This window comes from Phoca vitulina, unplaced genomic scaffold (genome assembly GCF_004348235.1).
Source record: "Phoca vitulina isolate PV1807 unplaced genomic scaffold, GSC_HSeal_1.0 scaffold9, whole genome shotgun sequence".
Taxonomy (NCBI): Eukaryota; Metazoa; Chordata; class Mammalia; order Carnivora; family Phocidae; genus Phoca; species Phoca vitulina.
Window position 1 is genome coordinate 38604992 of NW_022589712.1, and position 26283 is coordinate 38631274.

The 26283-nt window shown below is 34.8% G+C and overlaps 1 protein-coding gene across 5 annotated transcripts in view; it reads right to left on the reverse strand.

The window, feature by feature from the left end:
• Positions 1-26283, reverse strand: part of NKAIN2 (sodium/potassium transporting ATPase interacting 2) — a 972957-nt gene that overhangs the window by 507659 nt on the left and 439015 nt on the right. For all 5 annotated transcript variants that reach the window (XM_032407952.1, XM_032407949.1, XM_032407950.1 and 2 more), the window contains exon 2: positions 3799-3936. In XM_032407952.1, the coding sequence (XP_032263843.1) occupies positions 3799-3936 (138 nt within the window). The remainder of the gene's footprint in view (positions 1-3798; positions 3937-26283) is intronic.

Consider the following 26283-nt stretch of genomic DNA (forward strand, 5'->3'; position numbering starts at 1 on the left):
AAGAGTGCAGTAAAATAGACTCTGCTGTACATCTGTGGGAGGATAATTCAGTAAAATAATTTTGGATAGGTAATTGCCAATTATATACTAAGAACCTTAAAATTGTTCATATTATTTAATTATACTGAGGTATTTCTTCTAAGGGCTGAAATCACAAATAACTATGAGGGTATTTTTATGGAGATGATTATATGGAATTATGTATCATGAAAACAAGGAAATCACATAATATACAATATATAACATCCCATAATATATTATATATTATATTTATATATTATATATAGTATTATATATAATATATAAATATAATATAATAAATATATAATATTATATATATATAATAATATATAATATTATATATTATATTATTATAAATTAATATAAAATAATATATAATATTATATATTATTATATAGTATGATAAACAACAATAGTGTAAAAGGTTAAATGAATATCTATATGAATTTAAAACTGTTTGATATAATGTGAAAGAGATGAAGACCTATTTGAGATGTAACAGAATCTGATATGTTTCATTTGCACATACATGAAGAAAATATGTAGAAATATTAATAGTAACTTTCACTTGTGAAATTATGAGTTTATTTCTATTTCTAAACTGAATTGTTTTATAATGCAAAAATATAAAATGGCAAATAAAGAAATAATAAAGGCCTACATAGCTAGGGGAGAGAAAAATAAATTTCACTGTTCATATCTGAGTCTCCAGTGCACAGGGAGCCTTTGGAAATTACTTAAGAGCAACAATACGTTATTGTTAGTTACAGCTTGCCCCCAGTTATGCATTTTTCTGCTAAACACAGATTCTTCAATGACCACAATTTCTGGCATCTATGATTCCATTCAAATTTCTTTTCATTGTAATTCCTTTTGTCATCTTTAGGCAAATTAAAAATCTTAATCCATTTTTATGGCAAATTCTCTATTTTCCTGAATCGACTTTTGACCTTTATCATAGCATCATGGACATTAGATTCCATTAATTTGATTATTCAGAAGTTTGTTATACAGAAAATACACAGAAATAAATAACTAGACCAGAAATCGGTACCCAAACTGAAATGATACTATAACATAAACCTAAAACACAGCATTCGCTTTGAGAAAAGTTAACAGGTGGAGGCCATAAGGGCAATGAGGAGACTCTCACTGAAGAAAGGAAGGACAGTAAGGAAGTCATTTTTGAGGACTGGGGAAAAAAAGGATTCACAATAAATTACTATCAGAACAATGAGCTTGACCATTGGCTGCAATACTAGGAAGAGAGAAAATATACCTATCAACTTGTGGATCTGGCTAAGGGGATTTCCAAGCAAACACCTGACAGTGTTGTCACCTTTTAGCCACACATAATATGCTAATTGTAAGAGAGAGATGAACAAAAGAGAGAACAATTCAGGTTTTAAGCAGAATTTAGAGAATTTATTTCCAACTCAGGACTTGCGGAGTTGGAAAATAAAGGTTTCACATTTACAGCATCTTCAGCTGACAAGAGGTTTTCCAAGTAAGACGCTGTCTCAAGGAAAAGATCAAATTCAGAATGCTGTTTGCAAGTTGAGATCAAATCAAAGATATAGCTCTAAGACCCATTGTTAAGACCTCAGAAAGATTTCAGAGACTCTCCTAGTTATATAAAATACCTAACAATCTTAAAGGTGTCCCATGGCATTTTAATTCTCAGCTAATGCTAGAGCGAAACAGCCTGTCTTGAAAAGATCTGTGGGTATGTAGTTTATCTAAAGGGATGGGCTTATAATTTGATACATAGAAATCCTACAAAATCGTTTAAAGGGTTATAGCAGCCTGGAATAAAAGGGAAAAAATTGTTCAACCAATAGCTTAGAACCCCTTGGTCTATTTTAAATTGCTTGCCAGCCTATCACTAGTCTATATAATTTAGTATCATTTCACATAATAATAACAATCAGGAGAAAAATATTATAGCTAATTTTTATTGACCACTTTTTAAATACCAAGCATTGTGCTAAGGACATTTTACAGGATATTCATTTATCCCTCCAAACAAACCTCTGAGTTTTTAAACTATTCAAACATTTTTATCCACATCTAGATTTTTATTCCAAGAACTTTATCAGAAATGGAGATGACATATTTATAAGATTATACTCACAGCAACATTATCTATACAAATAAAATCATGGAAGAACCTCAAAGTCTAATGAAAGAGAACAGTTAAATTGAATCTTTCATATAGGGGCGCCTGGGTGGCTCAGTCATTAAGCATCTGCCTTTGGCTCAGGTCATGATCCCAGGTCCTGGGATCGAGCTCCTCATCGAGCCCTTCATCGAGCCCCGCATCGAGCCCCGCATCGGGTTCCCTGTTCCGCGGTAAGCCTGCTTCTCCCTTTCCCCACACTTTGTGTTCCCTCTCTCTCTGTGTCTCTCTGTGTCAAATAAATAAATAAAATCTTTAAAAAAAAAAGAATCTTTTATATAATGGCTTATAATTAATTAATTGAAGCTTATGAGTTAATATAATTATTCTCGTATTTTAAAAGTAGGAAAACTAAAAATTGGTGAGGTCATGCTTGTCTAAAAATAAAAAAAAATGGCAGATACAAGATTTCAATCCTGGTATTATGACTTCAGAAGACCCACTCCCAATCACTGTACTATTTTCCCTATATTGGATCATATTATAATTTATGTAAGAAAGTGAATGGTAGTATCATATCTTGTGTATTGAAAAACTTCACCCTGCAACAAAACACATCGTACTTTTTATATGATTTACATGGCTATATACCCTTAGAGGGTACATGCACTCATTTCTGGGCATGCACCCAGAGAAGAAAGCTATGGGTTTCTCACTCATCCTTAGCCAGACAGTGGATCCCTTGGTCCAGCTGTCACAACATTGTCTGTTTCAGTCCCAGTGAGCTTTATCTAGGTTCCAGATGACTGAGACAACAGGTCAGAGGAGGGCATCTTTTATGTGAAGGAGGCCTTTGTGAAACCTGAGAAGGCTTGCTGGTTTGTGTTGAATAAGGCAGAGCTTTAGCTGCACTAGCTTATGTATATTCCTTTACCACAAAATTACTTTATAATTTTAAAAAAATGCTTATAGACTTTTCCTTTGTCAAAAATAGAAGAGAAAAAATGATGAAACTAAAAAAAAAATCTACATTAATGAAGTGCTATAGCTGAGATCTGAGGCACATACAAAAGTAAAAAATTCTAAGTTATGGTTCCCATAGCAACTGCAACACAGTTGGATTTCACTTTTATGTTAAGTAAGTTTAACTTGAGTGGAGATGCAAAATACTTCCTCTGAACCAAAAAGAGAATTACGGAAAATATAGAGACTATGGTCCAGACTTTTCTGGCTTTCAAATGTATCAAACATTAACTCCAATATATATAAATATTTTGACATCAAAGCTATATATTCATTTGTATTGATTTCAAACTATATTCAATTTATAAAATATGATTATTTAAAATGGGGAAAATTCCCATCAAAATCTGTTAAATCAAAGGACACAATCTTAGAGTTTGGAAATATAGGGGCATAGTTCTGTTTTTAATTACAATAGAATAGTCGCTGGAAGTATAACTTATGAAAACACAATCTGATTACATTCACTGTCAAGTGTTTTAAACTTGACATTTTCAGTTACTGTAGATGTAATCTGAAACTAGGAAAACAACCTAATAGTACTTTATGGAGAGATATACATATAAATGTTCAAGACATTTGTAGTTTGCATCTTTATTTCAACTTTTCTTTAAAGAAGCAGGAAGGGTACTTACTCCTGTTATGTAACGAGGTCTATATTGGATAGTTCCAAATAAACCAAGAATGACGATAATAATATGTACAAAATTTGCCAGGATAGGTGCCCACTGATATCCAAGGAAGTCAAATATTTGCCTCTCCAGCACACAAACCTAGAATAGCAAAACAGGACATATAGATAAGCACAGTGGTGAGAGAGAGAGAGAGAGAAAAAAGGATCACATTGCACTATAATTAGCAATTATAACTGTGTTACTCAATCTGGCATTTGTCTTTAACAGTGAGACTGACATTTTCAGGTATATTTCAAAGAAACACTATGGAAGCTGTAGATCCACAGACAACTATAATCCTTTTAGGGATGATTTTGTGGCGGCATCAAGCCATAGTCACAGGATATCATCTGTGCAGTCTCAGGATAAATTATATTGTCATATGCACTGTCTAACACTTGGATTCATCAACCAGCAAGTTTGCAAAGTCCACACAAAGGGTTTGTTGTTAGGATCTGCTCAAATGTCATTATACAAGTTGGGAATAAAACAAAGGTGACTGATGTAGAGGAAAAATAAGTCGTCAGCAAGTCAACCAATCCGGATTCTGGACTTCAATCTGCCTCTCAACAGCTGTAGTCCCCTAGCTAAGTCTTCCCCTTCTCTGGGGTTCTGATTCCTCATTTGTAAAATACATGATTTTGACTAGTGTCTAGGGTCCTTCTACCCCAAATAGTACTGGATTATAAATTAAACATGACTTTTTTTTTTGTCATACCCTGTTACCTATATAACTGGCAAAAGGGTGCAACAAGGACATTAAAACAATGGGAAACAAAAATAAAAATAAAGCATCACCGTTATAAAAGCAAGGAACTTAGGTCATTTCAAATAATCCTACATTGATCTGTGCTTACAACTTTACAGTTAAGACACAGGTACAAATCTAAGGAATGAGAGAAGAAAAATAAAATCAACCAACCAACCAACCAGAAAACACAACCTGTTCATCAGATCTAACAAAGCAAAAGGGGAATGGTGAGTTAAACCCAGCTTTATCCTTCCTGCCTTCCCTAAGGTGGAATGATAATCAACTGTTTGGAGTAAAACATTGTGAAAGGACCTGATGATCTTCCACACAGAGATTCAATAATTTTTTTGGGGGGGCAGGCTTTAAAGGAAAAGGATTTAAAAACCCCTCAGTTACTAACATCACTATGCTTTAATGATATTTCTTGTCAAAAGGACATACTAACTCTCAAAATAGACAGTGTGCTTTTAGTAGCTCACTTTGAAGATTTCTTGAATGATCATTATTCCCACTGCACTTCTTTAGCTGCACAGCACATTTTCCCATCAGGCATTAAAAAAGAAAATAAATTCATGACAACTGTTTGCACAACACTTCTGTTTCCTAAGGCACACTGGGTACCATGTAAGGGCTGTAATGGTAATCCAGCCTTGTGAAATCTTCATCTTCACTTAGTCTTGGCAGTGATTAAAAAAAGAGAGAATGTAGGTCTGTTCTACCTTGCATATTCTAAATCCACAATACCCACCGGAGTTGCAAAAGTGGAATGTAAATAACACTGCACATGACTCCAGATTCATAAACCTTGAACTGCCTTCTGATGAAACATTTCTTCAACGGCTATCAGGCAGTCAACACTTCACATAAAGGAGATCCATTTGCGGGTGTTAGGCAGTATTACATATACCTTGTTTTTTAATCCATTAATGGTACCAAAAAATAAGTGTTTGTTCTCAGAGCCCCATTGCTAATGATCTGTATAAAAGCTCACTCCAACATAGAACTCTCTGTCTTGATCCTATGAATAAACAGTAAGTAGGAATGTAAACAGCAGCAAGAGGAATCTAAACTCTATAAATTTTGAGAGTCATGACTGTGGGGACACAGCAGGGAAAAAGTATAGAGGATGAAACGCATTAGTCAAACAGTGGGAAATCTCTCAATAAATGCACCAATTATGGAAGAAAATAGCAGCACCATCGTTAATTATAAAAAATATATAGATGATAATATACTTGCTAAGCCTGCATAACTAAATGAAGTTACATCAACATGTATTAGCCTTTTTTTACGACAGAACTAATACTTTCATCAAACATTATTTACAAGGTTATGCAGATTGAATAAGTTAATGTGCAATTCTTCACATAATATTTCTGCTTTTACCCATTTTTGATTGGCTCTCTTAGCCATCATAAGTAGTTTTATCACAGGTTCTATAATTTAGAGCTGGGGACTGGAGAAGGGAAGATTTTTCTAAAAAATTCAGAGAGTATAACGGGAATAACGATATATAGAAGTACTTGCAGTCTTTTCTATGAATTCCTTTCCACCTGAAAGCATATTAACTATGGAATTACTGGAAGGGTGATGGGGTTGGAGGCAGGAGAACAAATATTAGTTAAAACACTTAGCATATGATGGGCATTCATGCTAAACTCCAGTGATGTATTATCTCATTGATTCTGTGCAAAACCCAGAGAGGTCAATACTGTCTTATTTTTCAGATTAAGAAATCTAAGATGGAGTGTGTCTAAGTGATTCTCCTGATGTCTTAGAAGTGCTAAGTGCTAAACAAACAAACAAACAAAACCCCAAAAATGTAGGACTCTCTGCATGGTCCCTGAGCCATGTCCTTATGTTGCAGACTTGTCCAAAAACAAAGTCCAAACCAAACCTAGTCCAAAACCAAAAAGCTTTCACAGTTTATGTTGTAGGTCTATGCCGTTTACAGGATATATGCTACATTTTTACCTTACTTATTTATTGTGAAATAATGTAGAGAATTTCTTTGATCATACTTGTCAATTCATGACATTAGTCAAGGCAAAGCTCCTTTTTTGTTTTATTTTATTTGCCTCCTTCGACCCATGTTCTCAGTTTATTCTCCTTTCTCCCACTGGACCCTCTGTAATATATTTGCTTTATGTCCTTTCCATACTCAGCATACAAATATATGTATATGGCCTTGAGAAAGAGCTACAGATCTTCCTTGACTTACAATAGGGTTATATCCTGATAAACCCATCAAGGGTTGAAAATATCATAAGTCAAAAATGCATTTAATACACTTCACCTGCCAGACATCCTGACTTAGCCTGGCCTGTCTTGAATGTGCTCAGAACACTTACATTAGCGAACAGTAGGGCAACACCATCTAACATGAAGCCTATTTTATAACAAAGTGTTGGATATCTCATGTAATCTATTGAATACTGTACCCACAGTGAAAAACGGAATGGTTGTATGGGTACAGGATGACTGTAAGGGTACTGGTTGTTTACCCTTGTGATCTTGTAGTTACCTGGGAGCCATGGCTCCCTGCCTCTTGCCCAGTATCATTAGAGAGGATTGTACTGCATGTCACTAGTCTGGGGAAAGAACCAAATTCACAATTTGGAGTAACTTTCTAGTGAATACATATTGCTTTCACGCCATCATAAAGTCAAAAAATCATAAGTCAAACTTTTGTAAGTTGGGGATTTTCTGTATTGTTGTTGTTTCTATGTGTCATTTTCAAATAAAAGGTCTTATGGAATAAGTCTCTTTCATGCTTGTCTGTTTAGCTCTATATAAATTTAGTTCTTTGTGCTTGGTTTCTTGATGGTAGTCTGTTATTAATGCATAACTTGGTGCTTTCCACAAAGATTTCTGTTCTCTTAGAATACTATTATTTTCCCCCTTTTGAGGGCTGCATACTATTCCATTCTAGATATATACCACATCTTCTTTATCCATTCATCTGTCAGTGGACATCTTGGCTCTTTCCATAGTTTGGCTATTGTGGACATTGGTGCTATAAACATTGGGGGAAAAATGAAGGGGGGGGAAATCGGAGGGGGAGATGAGCCATGAGAGATTATGGACTCTGAGAAACAAACTGAGGGTTCTAGAGGGGAGGGTGGTGGGGGGGTTGGGTTAGCCTGGTGATGGGTATTAAAGAGGGCACATTCTGCATGGAGCACTGGGTGTTATACACAAACAATGAGTCATGGAACACTACATCAAAAACTAATGATGTATGGTGACTAACATGATAAAAAAAAGAATACTATTATTTATGAAGTTTCTATTTGTTAATATAAATCGAGGCTAATCTTTATCATTTATTATCTCTGCATCTATTGAGATAATCACTTTATTCTTTTCTTTTATATCATTAATGTGATTGTTTGTATTGGTAGTTTTTGTCATGTTCAATTATCCTTTTCTTCCTGGGAAAAATCCCTACTTGAAATTTCATATTATTTTTACCACAGTTTCAGTTTGGGTTAAATAAAATTCTCTTTGAAAGTTTTGTATGGATAAAGTGACCCATAACTTAATTATCTTTTTCTCTCTTTCTCTATCTCTGTTACAGAGGTTGCAACAGCCTTAAAACATAAGGTACAACGTTCATTTAGGCACTTAACAAACTTAGAAGAGAACATCAGTCCTACTCTCTTTCCCCAAAAGCAACTTGTGTCAGTTTGGGGAAGCACTATTAAATATCTAGCTTTTCAGGAAAATATTGTATGTACATGCAAGCATATACACGTTTATCTGTCATATATATGTGTGTGAAATTTTTTCACATAATTTCATTTACATAAATAGGATTGCAGTATAGATGTGGCTTTTTATCTTGCTCTTTATGATGTTTGTGGATGTTTCCCTACATTACTACATCCGACACGTATAGATCTACCTCATTATATCCTTATTTAAGCATTCTATTTTAACAGATATTCATTTGGTTTTCAATTTTTGGCTATAACACACCTGAGTGCATTAAACAACCTTGTACATGCGTGTTGGTACGTCCATAGGCTAAATCCCCAGAAGTGAAAATGCTGAACAGCTGAAAATTCTGATTGCAAAATCCCAAATATTATAAAAAGTGTCATTAATTCTCTTTGATATACTGATTAAACATGAAAATGACTCCTCTCTTTTGCATTATAGTAAACATGAATTTTAGTAGTCATTGTTTATCTAGTAGAGTAGCTTCAACTGAAAAAGTTTTCTTATAAGTACATTAAATAGAATTTATCTTACTAACAATGACAACAAATATTCATAAAAAGCACCTGTGAAATGCCTTTAGGATAAATGTATCTATTGACTTTTCAAACTGGAAGACACTAACTCCACACTCCTCAATGTACATCTGAGAAAACTGGGCCCAATTAAGTAAATAATTTGCTAAGTTAAGTTTGACCCCTTAATAGGAGAGTATTCGTCTGAAACAAGCGTGCTTCAAATATATTGCATAGCAAATTGAGAATTGTTCATATTTCCTAGGTAGCTATTGCCATTTAACTTTATTAACAAGGCAATTACACGTGCGTGAACACTTTAAAAAAATTTTTTTAAAAGCCGTAACGGGACGTTTATAGCTAGTTGTTTTCAATTGGTGACTCAGAATCGGTTTCCTTGAGACACTGCATTTTGGTAATAACTACTAAGATTTCTTAATAAATTTTTCTCCCAAATATTTCTGTAATTTTATGCCCTTAAAATGTAACTTGTAAGTTATTACAATTAATATGCAATAAAACTTATACACAGAATTTGAGAGGAAAAAATAGGCTTTTATATTCTGTCATGGTAGAACATGGGTTCCTTGATTTTAAAAGAAATCTAAGTGTGTTATTAAAGGTTAGGAGAAACCAAATTGTTTCTAGTGCTAAATTATAGATTAAAATGGAATTTGTCTATGGGCACACCTGTTCTCCCTGTAGTCTCTCCCATTTCACTGTCCTCACTCTCTTTCAGGAACCCACACTTTCAGACTGTCTCCACATGCAGGTCTCTGGGGAGAGATAAGATAGACTGGGATGCTAAGCAAATAGAGTACTCCCATTTAAAATCCCTCTGCATTGTCCAAGTGAACTTCAGGGAAATGACAAACTCGTCAAAAGTTAATAAAATACATGGGCGCTTGGGTGGCTCAGTACCATTGGGCATCCAACTCTTGATTTCAGGTTGTGGGGTCAAGCCTTGAGTCGGGCTCAGCACGGACTCTCCCTCTCCCTCTGCTCCTCCCCGCAGCATGCACGTGCTCTCTCTCAAATAAATAAATACAACCTTTTTTTTTAAAAAGTCAATAAAAGACAAATTGTGGAATTTGTATTTTAGGAATCTATAAAGGAAGGATTTGCACTGTAGTTGTCTGCAGGAGAAGGTAACTAATAAAATTAACTCTGTTACAGCATAAAAAGTAGGAAATACTCGGGGAAATCATGATGAAAATTGAAATGGGTGTAACAGTTCCCAGAATGGGTCCAAAGTTCTTATTTCATCCATAGGACTATGAAAGTTTACATAAACTTCCAGACAGAACCTCTTCTAGCCAACTGTTTATCAGAATTTTGTCAACAGAAATCGCTGTGACTTTTTCCTACATTCCTGACAACTATGGTCAATTTCTTGTTCCCAGTTGTATCTACTCTTTGTTTCTTGCCTCATAGAGAACTAAAACAACACTGAAGGAGCTAAAGAAACAGTTCTGGTACTGTCTCCTTGATCCATATAGGACTCTGCTCTTTCTATCCCTGCTTTGAGATCTCGGCTTGGATTTATGATTCTCCTGTACCTGATTCCCTGTTGCATCTTCTGTTTCTTGGCTGTCTGCCCATTTTGGCAAAGCTGCCAGTTCTTATGTCTGTATTTATTTAGTGTGTCTCGCCACACTAGATCTCATCTACATTCTGGTTACTTACCCTCCCCTGCAGTCTCATATGGCGCATTGTAATCTTGAACATAATCTAGACTGTTTTATCCAGAATCATAAAGGATGCTCCATGTTGCCTTCTCTTCTTTTTAAGCCAATCCCCAGGAAAGCTGTAAAGACTTGAGAGGTTTTCTGGGTCTTTATGATATTGCTGAAGTGCTGAGGTCTTTGTGAAATTGTCTAAAATACCAGAGTATCACAAAGCAAAACTCTGTATGAATATGATCAATGATGCTCCCAGCTTAAGATTCTCTACGTTCATATTGGACAAGTGAGAACATATATGTTATATATATATATATATATATGTATGTATATGCCAGCTTTTAAACATTATCTGCAGGAGATAATCTAGACACAAATCTTTCATCTCACCAAGAGATCTGATTCAAATATGAAATGAAGAGAATAAACTTGAAGTAAGGTCTATAATAACTATACTTGTAAGATATGGACAGAGCCAAGCACAGAGCTTTACTTGAAAAGTTTTAATAACTCTTGAGTAATTGCAGTTTTCAAGTGTGTGTGTGTGTGTGTGTGTGTGTGTGTGTGTGCTGGGGTGTTTATTCACTAAGGGAACAAAATAAAATTGTAAGGTATTTGGTAAGGTGTTGGGTCACAAATAATAATTTACCTTATTTCAACTGAACCAAGGATTTTCTGTTTGCTCCCACATAATTGTTTTTCTTTAAATACAAAACAAAGGAATAAGCCACAACAACAAATAATGAAAACACCCCCAAAAAGGAGATCTGGCCCTAATGGCTTCAATTATAATAGAAGTCAACAGGTCATGGTGGTTTAGAACTCAAGTCTTAGATCAAAAAATCATATTTAAATTCTCACTACGCAACCACACGAAGTCACCTGATCTCTGTGAATCTCAGCGTCTTCATCTCTAAAATGGGGAAAATGTAGTACATAGCTCTTATAATTTGCATGAAGATCAAAGTAATAATGCATATAATTATTACAATGCCTAAGTTGCATCCTAAGATGGCTGCTAATTAATTCATATTTTAACAACACATTACAAGTTTAGACACTGGTATTTTAGTACAAACATTCTAGATCAATGGTCTTGCAAGAATATTTCAGTTAGAGACGACCAAATATTTCTTATTTTATTGGTCACAAATGCAAATAATAACATGTAGACATGGATAGCCTCAATTATCTGGGGGAAGGGGGAGGTCTTCCTCAATGAATGTTTTCCTGCCTGATTCAACACCCCATGTATCTAATCTATTGTAGTGTTATGTAAAAGAAAAGGCTTCAAATATCACAATTTCCTTCATGTTTTTCTTTCCCTCTCCGCACCTTATTTAAAAAACTGTGTCTCCAGACACTTAAGCAAAGTAAAGATTTTCAAGAAAATAATGGGAAGGATTTGGCATAAACTCAAAGAAACTAAATAAAAACAAGTATTTATGTTTCATACAGAAGTGCATTTTCTTATAAGCTGCATTACTGAAACAATCCATGGTATTTCTTAACAGATTTTTATTGAAATACAGTCAATCACATATTTCTGAGATTAAATTAATAGGGCTATTTAATTGACCCATATCAGAGTTGAATAGTATATTTTAGGACTTTTCCCACCATTTTGTGTAATAATGCCATTTATATGTAATTCTGCGTATGCCAGCTAATATTCTAGTTGTTGTGATAACAGAATCATTTATTATTTCCCACAGCTATTTGTTCTGCATAGTAATTTATAACCATTTCATAGTTAACATTCATACTATCAAAACACAAGTTGATGACTAGCATATTATACTAGATTTTTTTTAATTATTATCCAAAAAACGTAGCACAATAAGTTGACACTAGAGCACAAATCATATTATTTGTCTGTTGTTGAACTGAACTTACCCAGTCATATAATTGCCTCATCTATATGTTCATATGCCAAACCGTATGTGTGTGTGTGTGTGTGAAATCACTACATATTATTTGATGTTTTGTAGTAGGGATTTAACATTTTTTAACTTAATATCTCCTTATAACACAAATATCAGCCCTCTGACAATAGTGAGTATGGATTCTGATAAAATAATTATTTTTTTAAGATTTTATTTATTTATTTGACAGAGAGAGAGAGAGAGGGAGAGAGTATGAGTCAGGGTCAGAGGCAGGGGGAGAGGGAGAAGCAGACTCCTGACTGAGAAGGGAACCTGACGTGGGGCTCAATCCAGGAACCTTGAGATCATGACCTGAGCTGAGGGCAGACACTTAACTGACTGAGCCACCCAGGTGCCCCTCTGATACAATAGTTATTAAAAACTGAGTATTTATTATATATCAGGCATTATGATAAGGATTTTAATATGCTCTTTTAGTTAATGCTTACTTTTAAATCATACATTCTACAATGATTATCTACCATTACCTTTATTGTACAGATAAGGAAATTGATACCATGACCAAGATCATGATTACAGAGCTAGTTATTCTAACTTCAATGTCCATGTTTTCAACCACAAAGTATTTACAACACACTAGAACATACTACTAGAACCATAACATACTAGAACCTTACGCTGTTGCTTTCAAAAATTTTAGGGCATCATTTCTACTTTATTACCAAATACTTCCTTAATTTGATAAGCAAGTAACATATGAAGTTTTTTGTCCAAGATAAAAGATAAAAATATACAGTAATAACTGTTTTTATATATAGCTCTATGGCTTAAACACATAATTATGATAATCCTATAAAATAATCATTATTATTACTACTACTCTATTTCTACAAATTGCACAATTTCTCTATAGACAAATTTACAGTTAGGACAGAAACTTTTTGAAAATAAAATAAGCTAACAAAACTTTGAAAACCAAAAAAAAAAAAAAGAAAAGAAAAGAAAAGAAGCTGAAAGTTTATACCATTGATGCTGTAGACTAGTAATCCTGCAAAGTTACAGTAAGATGACATCTATGTGGAGTTTAAGGCCTCCCTGTACTCATATGAAATGAACTAAAACGATCACAGTTCAGGTCCTCTTGGTAGGTGGATCACCATTTTGATTTTTCCACAGAGTCTATAATAATTTTACTCAGTGGAAATCTAACCTCTCAGAAGAATGAGAACACATCAAAACGACAGCTGTTCTAGGTAGTTTTCATGCCTCACACAAAGCACACGACAGGTATGAATTAGAAAGTTTAATGTAACCACTGACTTTGAAATTTCCAGTATCTCCACAACAAAGTCTTAACTTATCCAAGCCAAGGCTAATACACAAATGGGATAAATATTCATAACATAGGGAGAAACTGCTTACAGTGCAGAAGATCACAGCCATGGACTTTTGAATCACGTATTCTACCAGCACTGATGGCATATTGTAAGTGCTGGGTGATGCAAAGCACTGTCTGAGGCACCAGTGAGGTGTGGGATTGGGAACTGGTGATGAAATGAATCAATTTTCATGTTGTCTGGCAGAATTAGTATTATACTATAAGATATCTAATATCTGCAATCGTTCTTAGGGCAGAAATTCTCAAAACTCTCAAGAGGGCACAGATGTAGTTGTTTAAATGACACCACGGCTATGGATCTATGTATCTGGTTCTGATCCGTTTCCACATCTCCTACTGCTCATGTAGCAGGTATACACAAAAAAACCCACCATGTGGCTAATATTACCAATATGCAGAAAAGCAGATGAGAGATGGGTTGACTATTTTTTAATAAGAGACTTAAGGAATTGGGCAAAAGAAGTTGCTAGGTTCATCATCGGTATCATCGGTTTGCTCAGCATAGACTTTTTTTTTATTATTATTCATCGAGAGCTCAGTAAAAGCCAAATAACAAAAATAGCTTGCAATGTTCTTCTTTTCATGTATCATATGGTATTGCTTTCTCATAGCAAATGGCTTTCTCTAGAGAAAACTCTATTGCTATTTTTTAACAGCACAATCATATTAAACATATTAAAGCTGCCATCTGGAGAATTTCAAATTTGTCAACTAGGTAAAAATGCAGATATATATATATATATATTTTTTTTTTTTCTGTAAAACTGATAAAGAGTCCAAAAACATGCCTCATATATCATTATCAGAGAAGCAAAGTCTAGGCAGCTTTCAGTTTGGGTCTTATACTTATTATACAAAGATAATAAATACTTATTATCTTTGTATAGATTTTTATTTTGTGAATTCAAAATGAGATAAAATACTACTCCAGTACTCCTGCCCTCCCCCATTTGAGGCCATGCATTAAGATTGTCATTACTATCATTGGAGCTCCTTGTTAAGCAGATGCTGGGTATTTAACGGGATTGGAGGTGGACCACGCATACCATCTCAGGGAACAGAGATGGACATCATAATGTCCTGCACTCTGGTGTCTTCCCTGTCTCCTTCTTCTCCCATCTGTTCTCCTCAAATGAAGGCACCAGCAGAGGTTTCATGGCACTATTTCTTTGAATACAGCAAGGCAGCCATATGGAAGATGTCAATCAAACCTCTCAAACTCTAGGTTACGTCTCTTTCATAAAATTCAATTTCATAAGGATGGGAGATGGAATGACAACCTCACTTACTCTGACTGCTAAAGGCCAATCAAGAGTTGAAATGAAAGCAGAAATGTTATCAAGATCACTACCATGTACTAGACAGTCACCGTAGCAGTGCATTATATCAGAAATTGCAACTAGGAATACAACAGAATATCATTTCAGATGGCTACAGGAACATTTTAGAATTTGTCATGAGGTATGCTATTTTTGGCATGGTAAACACCATGTTTTCTGTGCCCTTTAAAGTAACCATATTATTGAATTCAACACAGATATGGAGATGTTATTCTGAAAAGAGGCAGTCATAATATTTGTTTTCTGTTGACAGAATGTCTGTGGCTGTCCATGGGTGAGTGTAATAAGAGATGATATTCTGTATCAGCTTCAGGAGTTCTACCATAGACTCCGTTAATGTAGCATAGATAACTGGTACAGGCTCAAAATGATAAATTCTGTCAAGCTATGAAACGCATTTCATATCTTAGGCTTGAAAATTCAAAGCATTACAAGCACTCCTAAATCATACTCATGGTTTCTCTGTCCACATGTGCAGAGTTTATATAATACCATTACTATTCATAGCACTATTCCAAGTATTTTATAGATAGGAGCTTATTTAATGAGGTAGGCAATATTATTATCTCCATTTTAAAGATGAGAAAATTGAGGTAGAGAGATTAAATGCCCAAGCTCATATCGCTGTCAATGGGTGAAGATGACTTGTATAGTATCCAAACTTTGAACTACAATCATGTTATCTCCCAAGTCATATTATACATATATATAAATATACAGGCATATATAATGCATGCATGTATAGAATATATGTGCATATATGTAAGTTGTTACAGATACAAATATATGTAAATACATACACATACTTCATTATGCTTTGTTTCAAGAATATTTTCTTTTTAGTTTCATGAACTCAACATACCATTTCTTTTCAGTGGGTTCATTAATAAGTTGATGAAACCACACAAAATATTGCCTAAAATGTTTTTTTAAGTAATAGAGTTTTTTTTCCACTTTATGTAGCCCTCAGAATGGTACCACATTGCTGCAATGCTTATATTTCCCAGTGATATGCATTTTCATCTACTGGCATGGGGAATAAATTAGACAATATCTCTGAAGTGATGCTACTATCTGGAGAGAAATTTAAAAATGTTAAATATTTTTAAGAAGGTCCAATTTACTTATGAGCTGTCCAAAGCACTGAACTACTATGTCCCATCACTCAAGTTACACAGAGCTGGCTCTAAACACAAACTTGAACCTGGTTACATCAGTCGTACTCATAACATGTATCACTACACAATTTAATTATTACATATACAATTAACTTATGAGTGCAAAAATATAGCTTTAAAAAAACTAAGTTTAACATATTAGAAAAACTACATAAAGGCATAAAAGTGAGTTTGTGAAGGATAGTTGGAAAAACAATGATAAAAATATAAAAGGACTCTTTGTCCAAATTATTTTACAAGTCTTTACATTCTTATTCTGCTGTAAAGAAACCAATACATAAAAATCCATAATCAATACATTATGGATTTCTTATGCAAAAAGAACGTGTCAAACTCTAGCCAGTGATTCCACACACAATGAAGAGTCCTCAGTCCTACATCAACAGAAAAGTCTTTTGTAGGTTGAGTTAAAATAAAATGTGTCAGGTATGCATGTATCACCTTTTTATAATTCACCCCTTTAAAAAGGTTTTGGATTAATTGACACAGTGTCTGCAGAGAGTTGTGCTGCATCATCATTTTGATAGCCTACTCATTTCTTGTAGTTTCGTGTATTAAACAAGTAACACATCACTGCATTACACCATAATCTAGAGCACTGCAATGATTCCATAGATCTTAATTCACAATATTGTTTAGGAAAGATAAATACTGACCATATGTCACACCTTGGAGCAAACAGAAGCCGGAAGAGTGCCAACAGTCACCACGTTTACTTCCTTTAGGAAAATGGTTTGAATTTTTTTTTTTATGTTATCAATTGTTTTTCATGGTTCCATAAATAATTAACCAGGACTCTCCATTCATTTGCTATGCGCTTGACAATCACAGCACGAGTAACTATCAGGTTCTAGAGCTATATTATTTTTCAAAGTTCTGACAGTAATTCTGATCTTTTCTAAATACATCATAAAAACTAGTTTATTGGCAAAGCTTCCTGAGATTTAACATTGGCTTTTCCTAGAGTTGGAAGTTTCAAAGGATGCTAAAATGTCCATGCTATCTATGTAATTCCCTTATAATTAGGTTGAAATTTCTTAATTCTTCAAGTATGCTAATCAGAGAAGAGAAAGAAAGGCTTGAAGATGATGATTAAGTTGCCCTTTCTCTTGTATTTTAAAGATATGGTAATTAAAGCCAAGAACTGTGTGCATGTGTTTGTGTCTACAGTGACCTGGATATGTACAGAGTCACTATAAATACAGTGAGAAGCCAGCTACATCTCACCCATACGGAGTCTTACCGAACAGAGAGATCATACTCAAAAATGTTACAGAAAATTTATAAGGCAATAAAAATCTTCAAACTCTTTCTTTATATAAGGTACCACTATGAGCACCATGGGTCACAGGTTATGACTTTGATTCAAAAAGATATTAAATTATGCAGAATATATTTTCTTCATATGTGAACAATCAAGTCCACAAAATAAAAATTATAACCAAGTCTCAAAATAATGGTTTTTCCTGCTTTGCCTTTTTAATCTCAGTGTTTGTTATTGCTATTGTTTATTTTGTTTTCTTTAATTCTCTCTGACTGGCTTCATTTGCTTCGCCGACAATCACATTTCATATTTCACTTTAAGGAAACAGTGTCATTCTTAGTCCCCAGCCCCTGGGCTCTAGCTGAGCTCTGCCAAGTCCACCATTGGTCATGCAGCTTTAATGGCATGACATCACCATGGTGTTGCACTCTCTTGTCACTTTCCCATTCCGTGTTGTTCTAAGGGGGTTGATCACCTTGTGGACTGGCAAAGTCTAAACTCTCATATGTAATTATAGTCCTGTAAATGCATAAAGAATCAAGCCACATGATGGTGGGAATTAGAAATCAGCCTAGTCAGTAAAGCACAATCTACTAATTACTTGCACTGATGGTTTTTCTGGAAGAAAATAATCATGGGTCTTTTGATCAAAGGCAAATAAAACTGCCTGAACTCCCCTCTATTATCTCATTTCAAAATAAGTTGACAATTTTAGACTTTCAATGTATCCATTCTGAAAGTTCTAAGTCTGAATTGTACTTTAAAATTGGGTATATTTTACAATAATGATAGGTAGTAGAAGTCCTGCATTAAACTCATTTTAATGAACCTGGTATACACTAGTATTAGACATAAACTATTAAAAAATAGTATACTTATGTTCTAATCTACCTATGATAATTTTAAAATTGTAAAATATTCCAAAGTTTGTCTGTAATTTTGGAAACAATCATAAATCGAGATTTTTTTCTTGATAATTCACAAACATGAACCTAAAACATAGACATGATTTAAAGTTTATCATAATGAAAATTATGTAAGTTATATTTATATTAATTTTAGCGTATTTGAGTGAGATTATTTAAAAATAACCAAATACCATATGATTTCACTTCCATAGGGGAATCTAAGAAACAAAACGAACAAATGAACAAAAAGCAGAAACGGACAAATAAATACGGAGAACTAACTGATGGTTGCCAAAGGGGTGGTGGGTAGGGGGATGGGCAAAATGGCTGAAGAGGAGTAGGAGGTACACACTTCCAAAAAAGAACTGAACACTAGTTTACACACAAAACTCTAAACACTATCAGGGCACCTGGGTAGTCAGTGGTTAAGCATCTCACGTGATTTTGGCTCAAGTCATGATCTCAGAGTCGTGAGATCGAGCCCCACATCAGGATCCACACTGAGCATGGAGTCTGCTTGAGATTCTCTCTCTCCCTCCTCTGCCCTGCCCCCCACCCTCGCACTCTTTCTCTAAAAAAAAAAGACAAAAAATAAACACTATTAATATTGCATATTAACCAACACTATAGAAGATATACATTTTTAAGATAGCAACTGAAAATTGAAAATGATACTTTAAGCTGAACCTATTCAAGAGTTTACCAAATGGTAACTCGGTGAAGCAATGGATATGTTAATCAGCTTGATTGTAGTAATCATTACACAAGGTATACTTATATCAAAATACCACATTGGTCATCTTAAATATATACAATTTCGTATTTGTCAATCATACCTCAATAAAGCTGGAAAAAATTTTAAAAAATAAGAATTTAAAAACGAACAAAAATAGTAAGGCATTCCAACCTGCTGTTTCAGCATCCATTCTCATTGGGGGCTCATCTAATTGTAAGTTTCCTAAGAAATGTCAGTTTTCACATCCCACAGTGTAATTGAGATTTAGTGATGTTGGAGGTTTTATGTCTATTTTATAGAGAAATTTCATCAGAAGTAAATGGCTGCCTGGAATAACTAACTAAAGAATTTTTTTTCCTATATTAGATTTAGTTTTAATAAGATAAGTAACTAATGATTGTCCTCACAAATCAAACTAGGATTTGGAAATGTATAAGGACAAAAGTTAATAACCTTTAATCAATATTAAATGTTTCATGTATATTTTCCAATTTTGGTTTATCACTGGACACACTGTCCAGATAATGTTTTAGAGTTGCCTTGAGTAAGAGCTCACCCAGACAGGGCCCTAACAGAAGTGAAAGTGATGGTGAATACAGAAGTAGCTGCCGAGGGGAGGTATGTGCATACTAGAAGCTACAGAATTTATGATCTGAAGGGAGAGTTTAGGCAAGTTGTTATTAAATAAAAGTTGAAGTGCAATTTTAATATACATATCCAATTTTGAATAGCTTCTCATTCCACTTCCCCTGCTATACACATAAGTAGATATTCTGAAAATTTAAAGAAACTTTTACTCTGTGAAGCTGTGATGCCTTGAACTCACAGGAGCTGGGGAAATGCAATACACTGAACTTATAACTTCAAAGGCTAGGGGAAGTATTAAGAGGTAGTTGGGTCCTATCCACAGGGTGATCGCTTTCCTTCCCCTTATACAAAGAAGACAGATTATTATCAGCTTCTTCCTAACATTTCAGAAAATGCATCTGATAGCTGCAGCAAATTGCCATTTTCCATTGTATGCACCTCACAAGTGATAAACCTCACCCACGATGAACCACTTGAGAAAGCATAGGTGTTTATCGAATTTGAACTTTGTTACTGACCAAGTGATACTGTGCACATCTGAGGAGGGGTACAACAATGAGTGACATGCCTTAAAGAACCATGGGGAACATACAACACTTGTTAAGCTGGCAGATGGTGCTGTCACCTGTTATGATAAACAAATGAAAAAACAAAGACACTGCAGGATAAATGATATGATTTATAAACCAATTGTAATGTTGGCCTTATCTGGGCTGTTAGTTTGATAGAAGGCTAGGAATTAACTACATGATGCACTTTGTTTTCTTCTTGACAAGAAATGAAACTTTGCAAAATGTACGAACATGACCATATTGTGAAACTAAGAGTCTACAGAGTACCTCTTGGATTCACAGGTGAAATATAGGCAGATGAGAGTTGTCTCCGCAGAGCAAGGCCAATGAACGGATGCTGTCACTTACAGTCTATACTTTCCAGCTCTGGAGTGCAAAATGTTAGTTCCTATATATCCCATTGGTTGTTTCAGTTCCTTCCTAAACTTCTGAACTCAAAGTAAAACAAAAGAGAACGGGAGCATCATGATTCATGCTTTTAATAAGTCTAACAAATCCAAACTCCATTACTAGATATTCATTGCAAATCCTTTTCTTCACTCATTGTCTGTGGTCTGCTATATGTGTATTTAATATGCAAATATATGAAATGCTGTGATTAGCCATCATAGTTAAATCCTAGAAGCCTTAGGATTTATATTTATTAAATGAATATCAAAACTGCATCTCCCTCTGGGGTTTTAATGATGTTTGCTTGGAGTATTAATGATTAATTATTATGTGCCATGTAGTTTATATGCATTAATGTAATACTTATAACACCCCACATGTAGATTTCATTATGATGCCCATTTTATAGAGGAAGAAAATGAATCACTGAGGAGTTAAGTAACTTGCGCAAGGTCATGGAGACCAGAAGTCAAATCCAGACAATCTGGATCCACTTTTCCAGCTACAACACTACCCTGATATCTCATCCTAGTTTGTTACTAACTGGTTTCCCAGTTTTTGGTCTTTTCCTTTCCTAATCCATCCTCCATATGCCACCAAAATGACCTTTCTAAAATACAACCCTAACATATTATTTCTTTATAACTTTCAAACCATTTCACTAAATCAATGCATTCAAATTAATTCTCAGATCTCATACTACTCTTTAGCTTCTGGCTGAAGTGTTGCTTCCACTCACTCACAAAGCTTGTAAACACAGCCCAAATTTATCTTTAAGAACTGACAATACATTTTCTCTCAGACCTCTACAACTCTCTGTATCTGGTACACATTTCCTGAAACAAACTTCCTACTCTTTACCAGAAAACAGCATCCACTCTTCAAGATCTTAATCAAACTTTCCCAATGAATCCTGTTGCTGTTTCGAGAGATCTGAGTAGCTCTCCTCTGGGCTGCTTGTTCTCTTGGACTAAACTTGTTAGAGTCACATCCATTGTGTTGCAATTAGGAGTTTCCAGGTCTCTCTGCCTCACTGAACTGTGAACTCCTACAGGATGAGAATGGAGTTTGATGTAGCCTTGGGTGATAAGTGCCTGGTATCTGGTAAATACCTAGCCCCTGAAAGCATTGATTCAATGTCTATTTGTTCTCCATATGAAAATCATTTAAGTACCACATCAACAGCCTTTTCAACAGTTCAATTCAATAAACATTTATGGAGCACCAACGTCTGTTGGATACCGTGATAGGTAGGGACAGGTGTGAACTACACAAAGCCCTGCCCCCCCCCCAAAGGATGGCAGAGTGGCACTGACACATTACGAGTTAATTTTGATACATTCCAGTAACACAGTGATGCATGAAGTGTTAGGTGAGCAGAGAAGAGGGGCACTTAACCCAGCCTGAGGGGGGAAGAAGAGAGCAGGGATATTAAGACTGTCTCTCCCCCAAACTGCCATTGAAACTTCAATTTCTAATGAAGTGGAATGTTTTCAATTTAACAGCTGCAGTCCACCCATATCTTGATAATTAGGACAGTCAGCTAGGTTGTTACTAAGGTAGTTCCATCATGGTCTTGAGAGATCCAAAGATGCAAAGCAGTCATAACTAGCCCTGTTGAAGTGCTCACTCCCTGATAATACAAAATGGAAAATGGCTAGTCTTTTGCAAACAGTGATTTAGCAAACTCATCAATTAATGCTATCAACAATAGATGTCAACATGCACAGTTTTCCCTCATTAGAAAAGAGAAAGAGAGAGAGAAGAAGGAAGAAGAGGAGGAGGAAGAGAAGAAGGGGGAAGAAGAGAAATAAAAAAAGACCATATTGGGCTGCAGATTTGTTTGATTATTTTTCATATGTGAAATATTTGTAGGTGACATTTTTGGCTTGAGAGTTTTTGTCAAGAACCTGAACAACCAGATCACTGTAACCAATATTTTATATTTTCCATTTGTCAATGTTCTAGAAGCCTACACATTGACATGTTCTATTATCGCTTCTGAAACATGAATTTCTCAATGGCAGTCCTCTGTCTTATCCTGGTATTACTCTCTGTGCCAAGAATTACATCTCACACATATTACGCTCAGCATAATTATTGAGTGTTGATTGGATTAAATCACAAATATGAAAGTTAGAATTTCACTTTGCAAAATTCTCAGATGCAGTAAAATAAAAGGACAATTTATGGAATTAGAACTCAATGGGTCTTGACTACATTAAAATTTTCTCCATAATAGCTCATAAATTAGAGCACTTCTACATGCACTTGTTCCCTTGCAGTCTATTTTCAAGACAAAAGCTAACGTGATCCTCTTCAAATATACTCAGATCATGTCACCCCTTTGCTCAAAATTCTCCAATGGCTTTCCATCTCAGAATAAAAGCTAAGCCTTGTAAATAGCTTGAGTCCCTCCACTTTCTGCCTCACCACCTGATTTTCATGAACTCTTTGACTCCATCTCCTATAGCTCTCCCTGAACTCACTCAACTAGAGGCACCCTGGATGGGCTCCTTGCTGATTCCCAAACTTGGCAGGCATTCTCTCCTACCTCACAGTTTTTACATGCTGTCTTCTCTGCCTAGAAAACTCTTTTCCTAGACACCTGTGTGGCTTGTTCCCTTATTTCCTTCAGCTCCTTATGCAAAATTTATCTTCTCATTGAGACCTTTCTAGCCACTCTGCCTAAATCTACAGTCTCATCCCACCACATGTTCCAAACTTCCCATCTGCTTTATTATTTCTTCTTGGTACTTACCACTTTTTAACATATGATGTATGTTAACTTTTTATCTTATTTCCTGTCTTTCCTACGAAAATGTGAGCTTCATGAGGGTTGAGATGTTTCTTTTTGGTTTACTAACATATACTTGGTGTCTGAAACCGTGCTTGACATATTGCAGGTGCCCAATATATATGCTGAAGAACTGAATGAATCTCAATGATGATAATAAGATATTTTAAAAAATAACAAGTGTTAAAAATTAGGGAGGGCATTTGCTCCTATAGTGATTTATAGATGCTGTTCTAACTCTAACTAGCTGTGTAATCATTACTAATCACTTGGTTCACTATCTTCAACAAAATCATTACCAATGAGAATCAATAAAGAATATTAATCATTAATCTCATCTATCTTATATTTTGCTAGGAGGCAGAAATCTTTTGGCATTGGAGGGACCCACAAAACTTTATTTTTGTGTATAAGCTTAAGAAATTATAAAAAAGGAAGAAGATAGAGGTATCCAGAGAACACCCCATCTCAGGTGTGGGTGGGCTTTAATCTGGGCTTGCAGAAAATTTTATGGAAGACTAAGAAAATGTAAATTATCCATTTGTCCTAATCATATGATAAGTATCATTACAGGGACCTCCACTGCTCTCACAATGGCTTGGCACTGCATAACTTACTGTTACCTTGAAGAGAATGAATGAAGGGGAGAAGTCCCCAAATGAGTAAGGTTAAATTTTCCATCAGTCAAGAAAAATGAAAATTCAAAATAGAAATTCAGGTTTTTGTGTTTTGTTTTTAAGAAACTGAAGAATGCATCCCCACTGAGATTCATTCCTGCTACATGTATATTTTATTTCCCATTTGAAACAATTCTATATAGTAGAAACTATTATATCCCCTAGTTTACCATTGAGAAATTTGGTGCCTGGTCTGACTAGTTCCAAAGTTTTTAATCTCTGCATCATACAATTTTAAGTCTTGACAATTTTATACTATTAGATACTACACAATTTCAAGTTTATTATTTTATTATTATATTATTATTTATTAAAATAATATTTATAAATATTATTTATTATTTTATTTCCCATGGTTCCTTGAATGTACTGAAATAAGAAGCTAAGAAAATAAACCCTTTTACAAAATCATGACTTTAATCATTGAATTATTTTTTATAGTGATCTAATGCTTGCACCAAAAAATGAAAGAATGAATGAATAAATATCCCCTCCTTTTTTTTTTTTAAGATTTTATTTATTTGACAGAGAGAGACACAGTGAGACAGGGAACACAAGCAGGGGGAGTGGGAGAGGGAGAAGCAGGCTTCCCGCGGAGCAGGGAGCCCGATGCGGGGCTCGATCCCAGGACTCTGGGATCATGACCTGAGCCGAAGGCAGATGCTTAACGACTGAGCCACCCAGGCACCCCTAAATATCCCCTCCCTGATGCAAGTTCTGATCCTTCATTTCATTTTGAAGTGGGGCACAATGAAATAACCAATAATGCAGATACACAAATGTATAGAATTGTACAAGATCAGACTCTGTAGACATGGTGCTGAATTTCAAACCCACCCTTGCCATTTAGCAAACTATGTTATTCTGACCCATTTGATTCCTCTGTTTATACTTCATTTTTTAAATTTTAAAAAGAGTATCACAGTAGAACCTACTTCATATGACAGTTTGAGAATTAAATGAGATAACTTAGGTAGCTGTAGAAGTAAGTGCTTTAAAGTATTTTCTAGGTTTTAAAGCAAACACTATTTCAAATAGCTATTTTATCTCATATCTGGGAAATAAGAGAATTCTTTAGATCTTATGTAAATCACATTTTGTCATGTTGTATTTCAAATGAACTTCCATAAATGGTTCAGGAAAATTAAGGAATTTTAATCTACACTAATAATTTCTAATTTTATAATATTGAAGACTCCAATTAACTATGGTATACTCGGAGAGAAAATTTGCTGTTCTGAAAATACTGGGTGAATTAACTAGTTCTAGGTGATGTGCAGGATGAATCCCATACAATGAGCCCATAAGAGCTGTAAGAAGTTTGGACAGCCCATTTCCTGAAGCAAATCTTAAACCACAGACCTGGAACCCGGCTCCATCAGTTACGGGTTTCTGTCAGTGGAGCATTTTCAGAAAGAGCATGCAAGAGCAACCAAGGCTTGAGGGTAGAGATTCGCAGAGAGTGTTTCACCCTTTGGTTAGTTGACTACAGCATAACGGAGGCAATAAAAAACATTAGCTCAAAATTCTTTGGTCATCTGCTTTCATCCGTCTTGACAATGGACTAGATTTTTTGGATGACCAACCTGATCAGGGATGTGGAAACTGATCCTGTAGAAAAGAAATTCATTCAGTGGCATAGCCTAAGAGAAAAGCATTGGCAATCTCAGGCACAAGATTTTATCTCTCACTTCTAAAAGAATTTTTTGCTTTTGTATGTTGCTATGTATTGTTGCTCATGCACCTTTTTATCAAGAATGCTAATTGAGACAGTGTTTATTTATCCCAGGAGGAAAAACATTACGGAAAACATGATGTAAAGACCAATTCAATTCTCTTGACACATCACGCATAAATTCTTTTTGCTGATGTTTATTAATGCTTAAAAAGTATCAGGAATTTGGAATAACTTACTTCTATTTCACTCCTCAAAAATCCTATGATGTAAGATATTGTTGCACAGATATTTTAGGTAAATTGCACAAGATCAAACATTAGATGAAAGATTAAACAAAATTTTCTGAATTCCAAGACTATCTA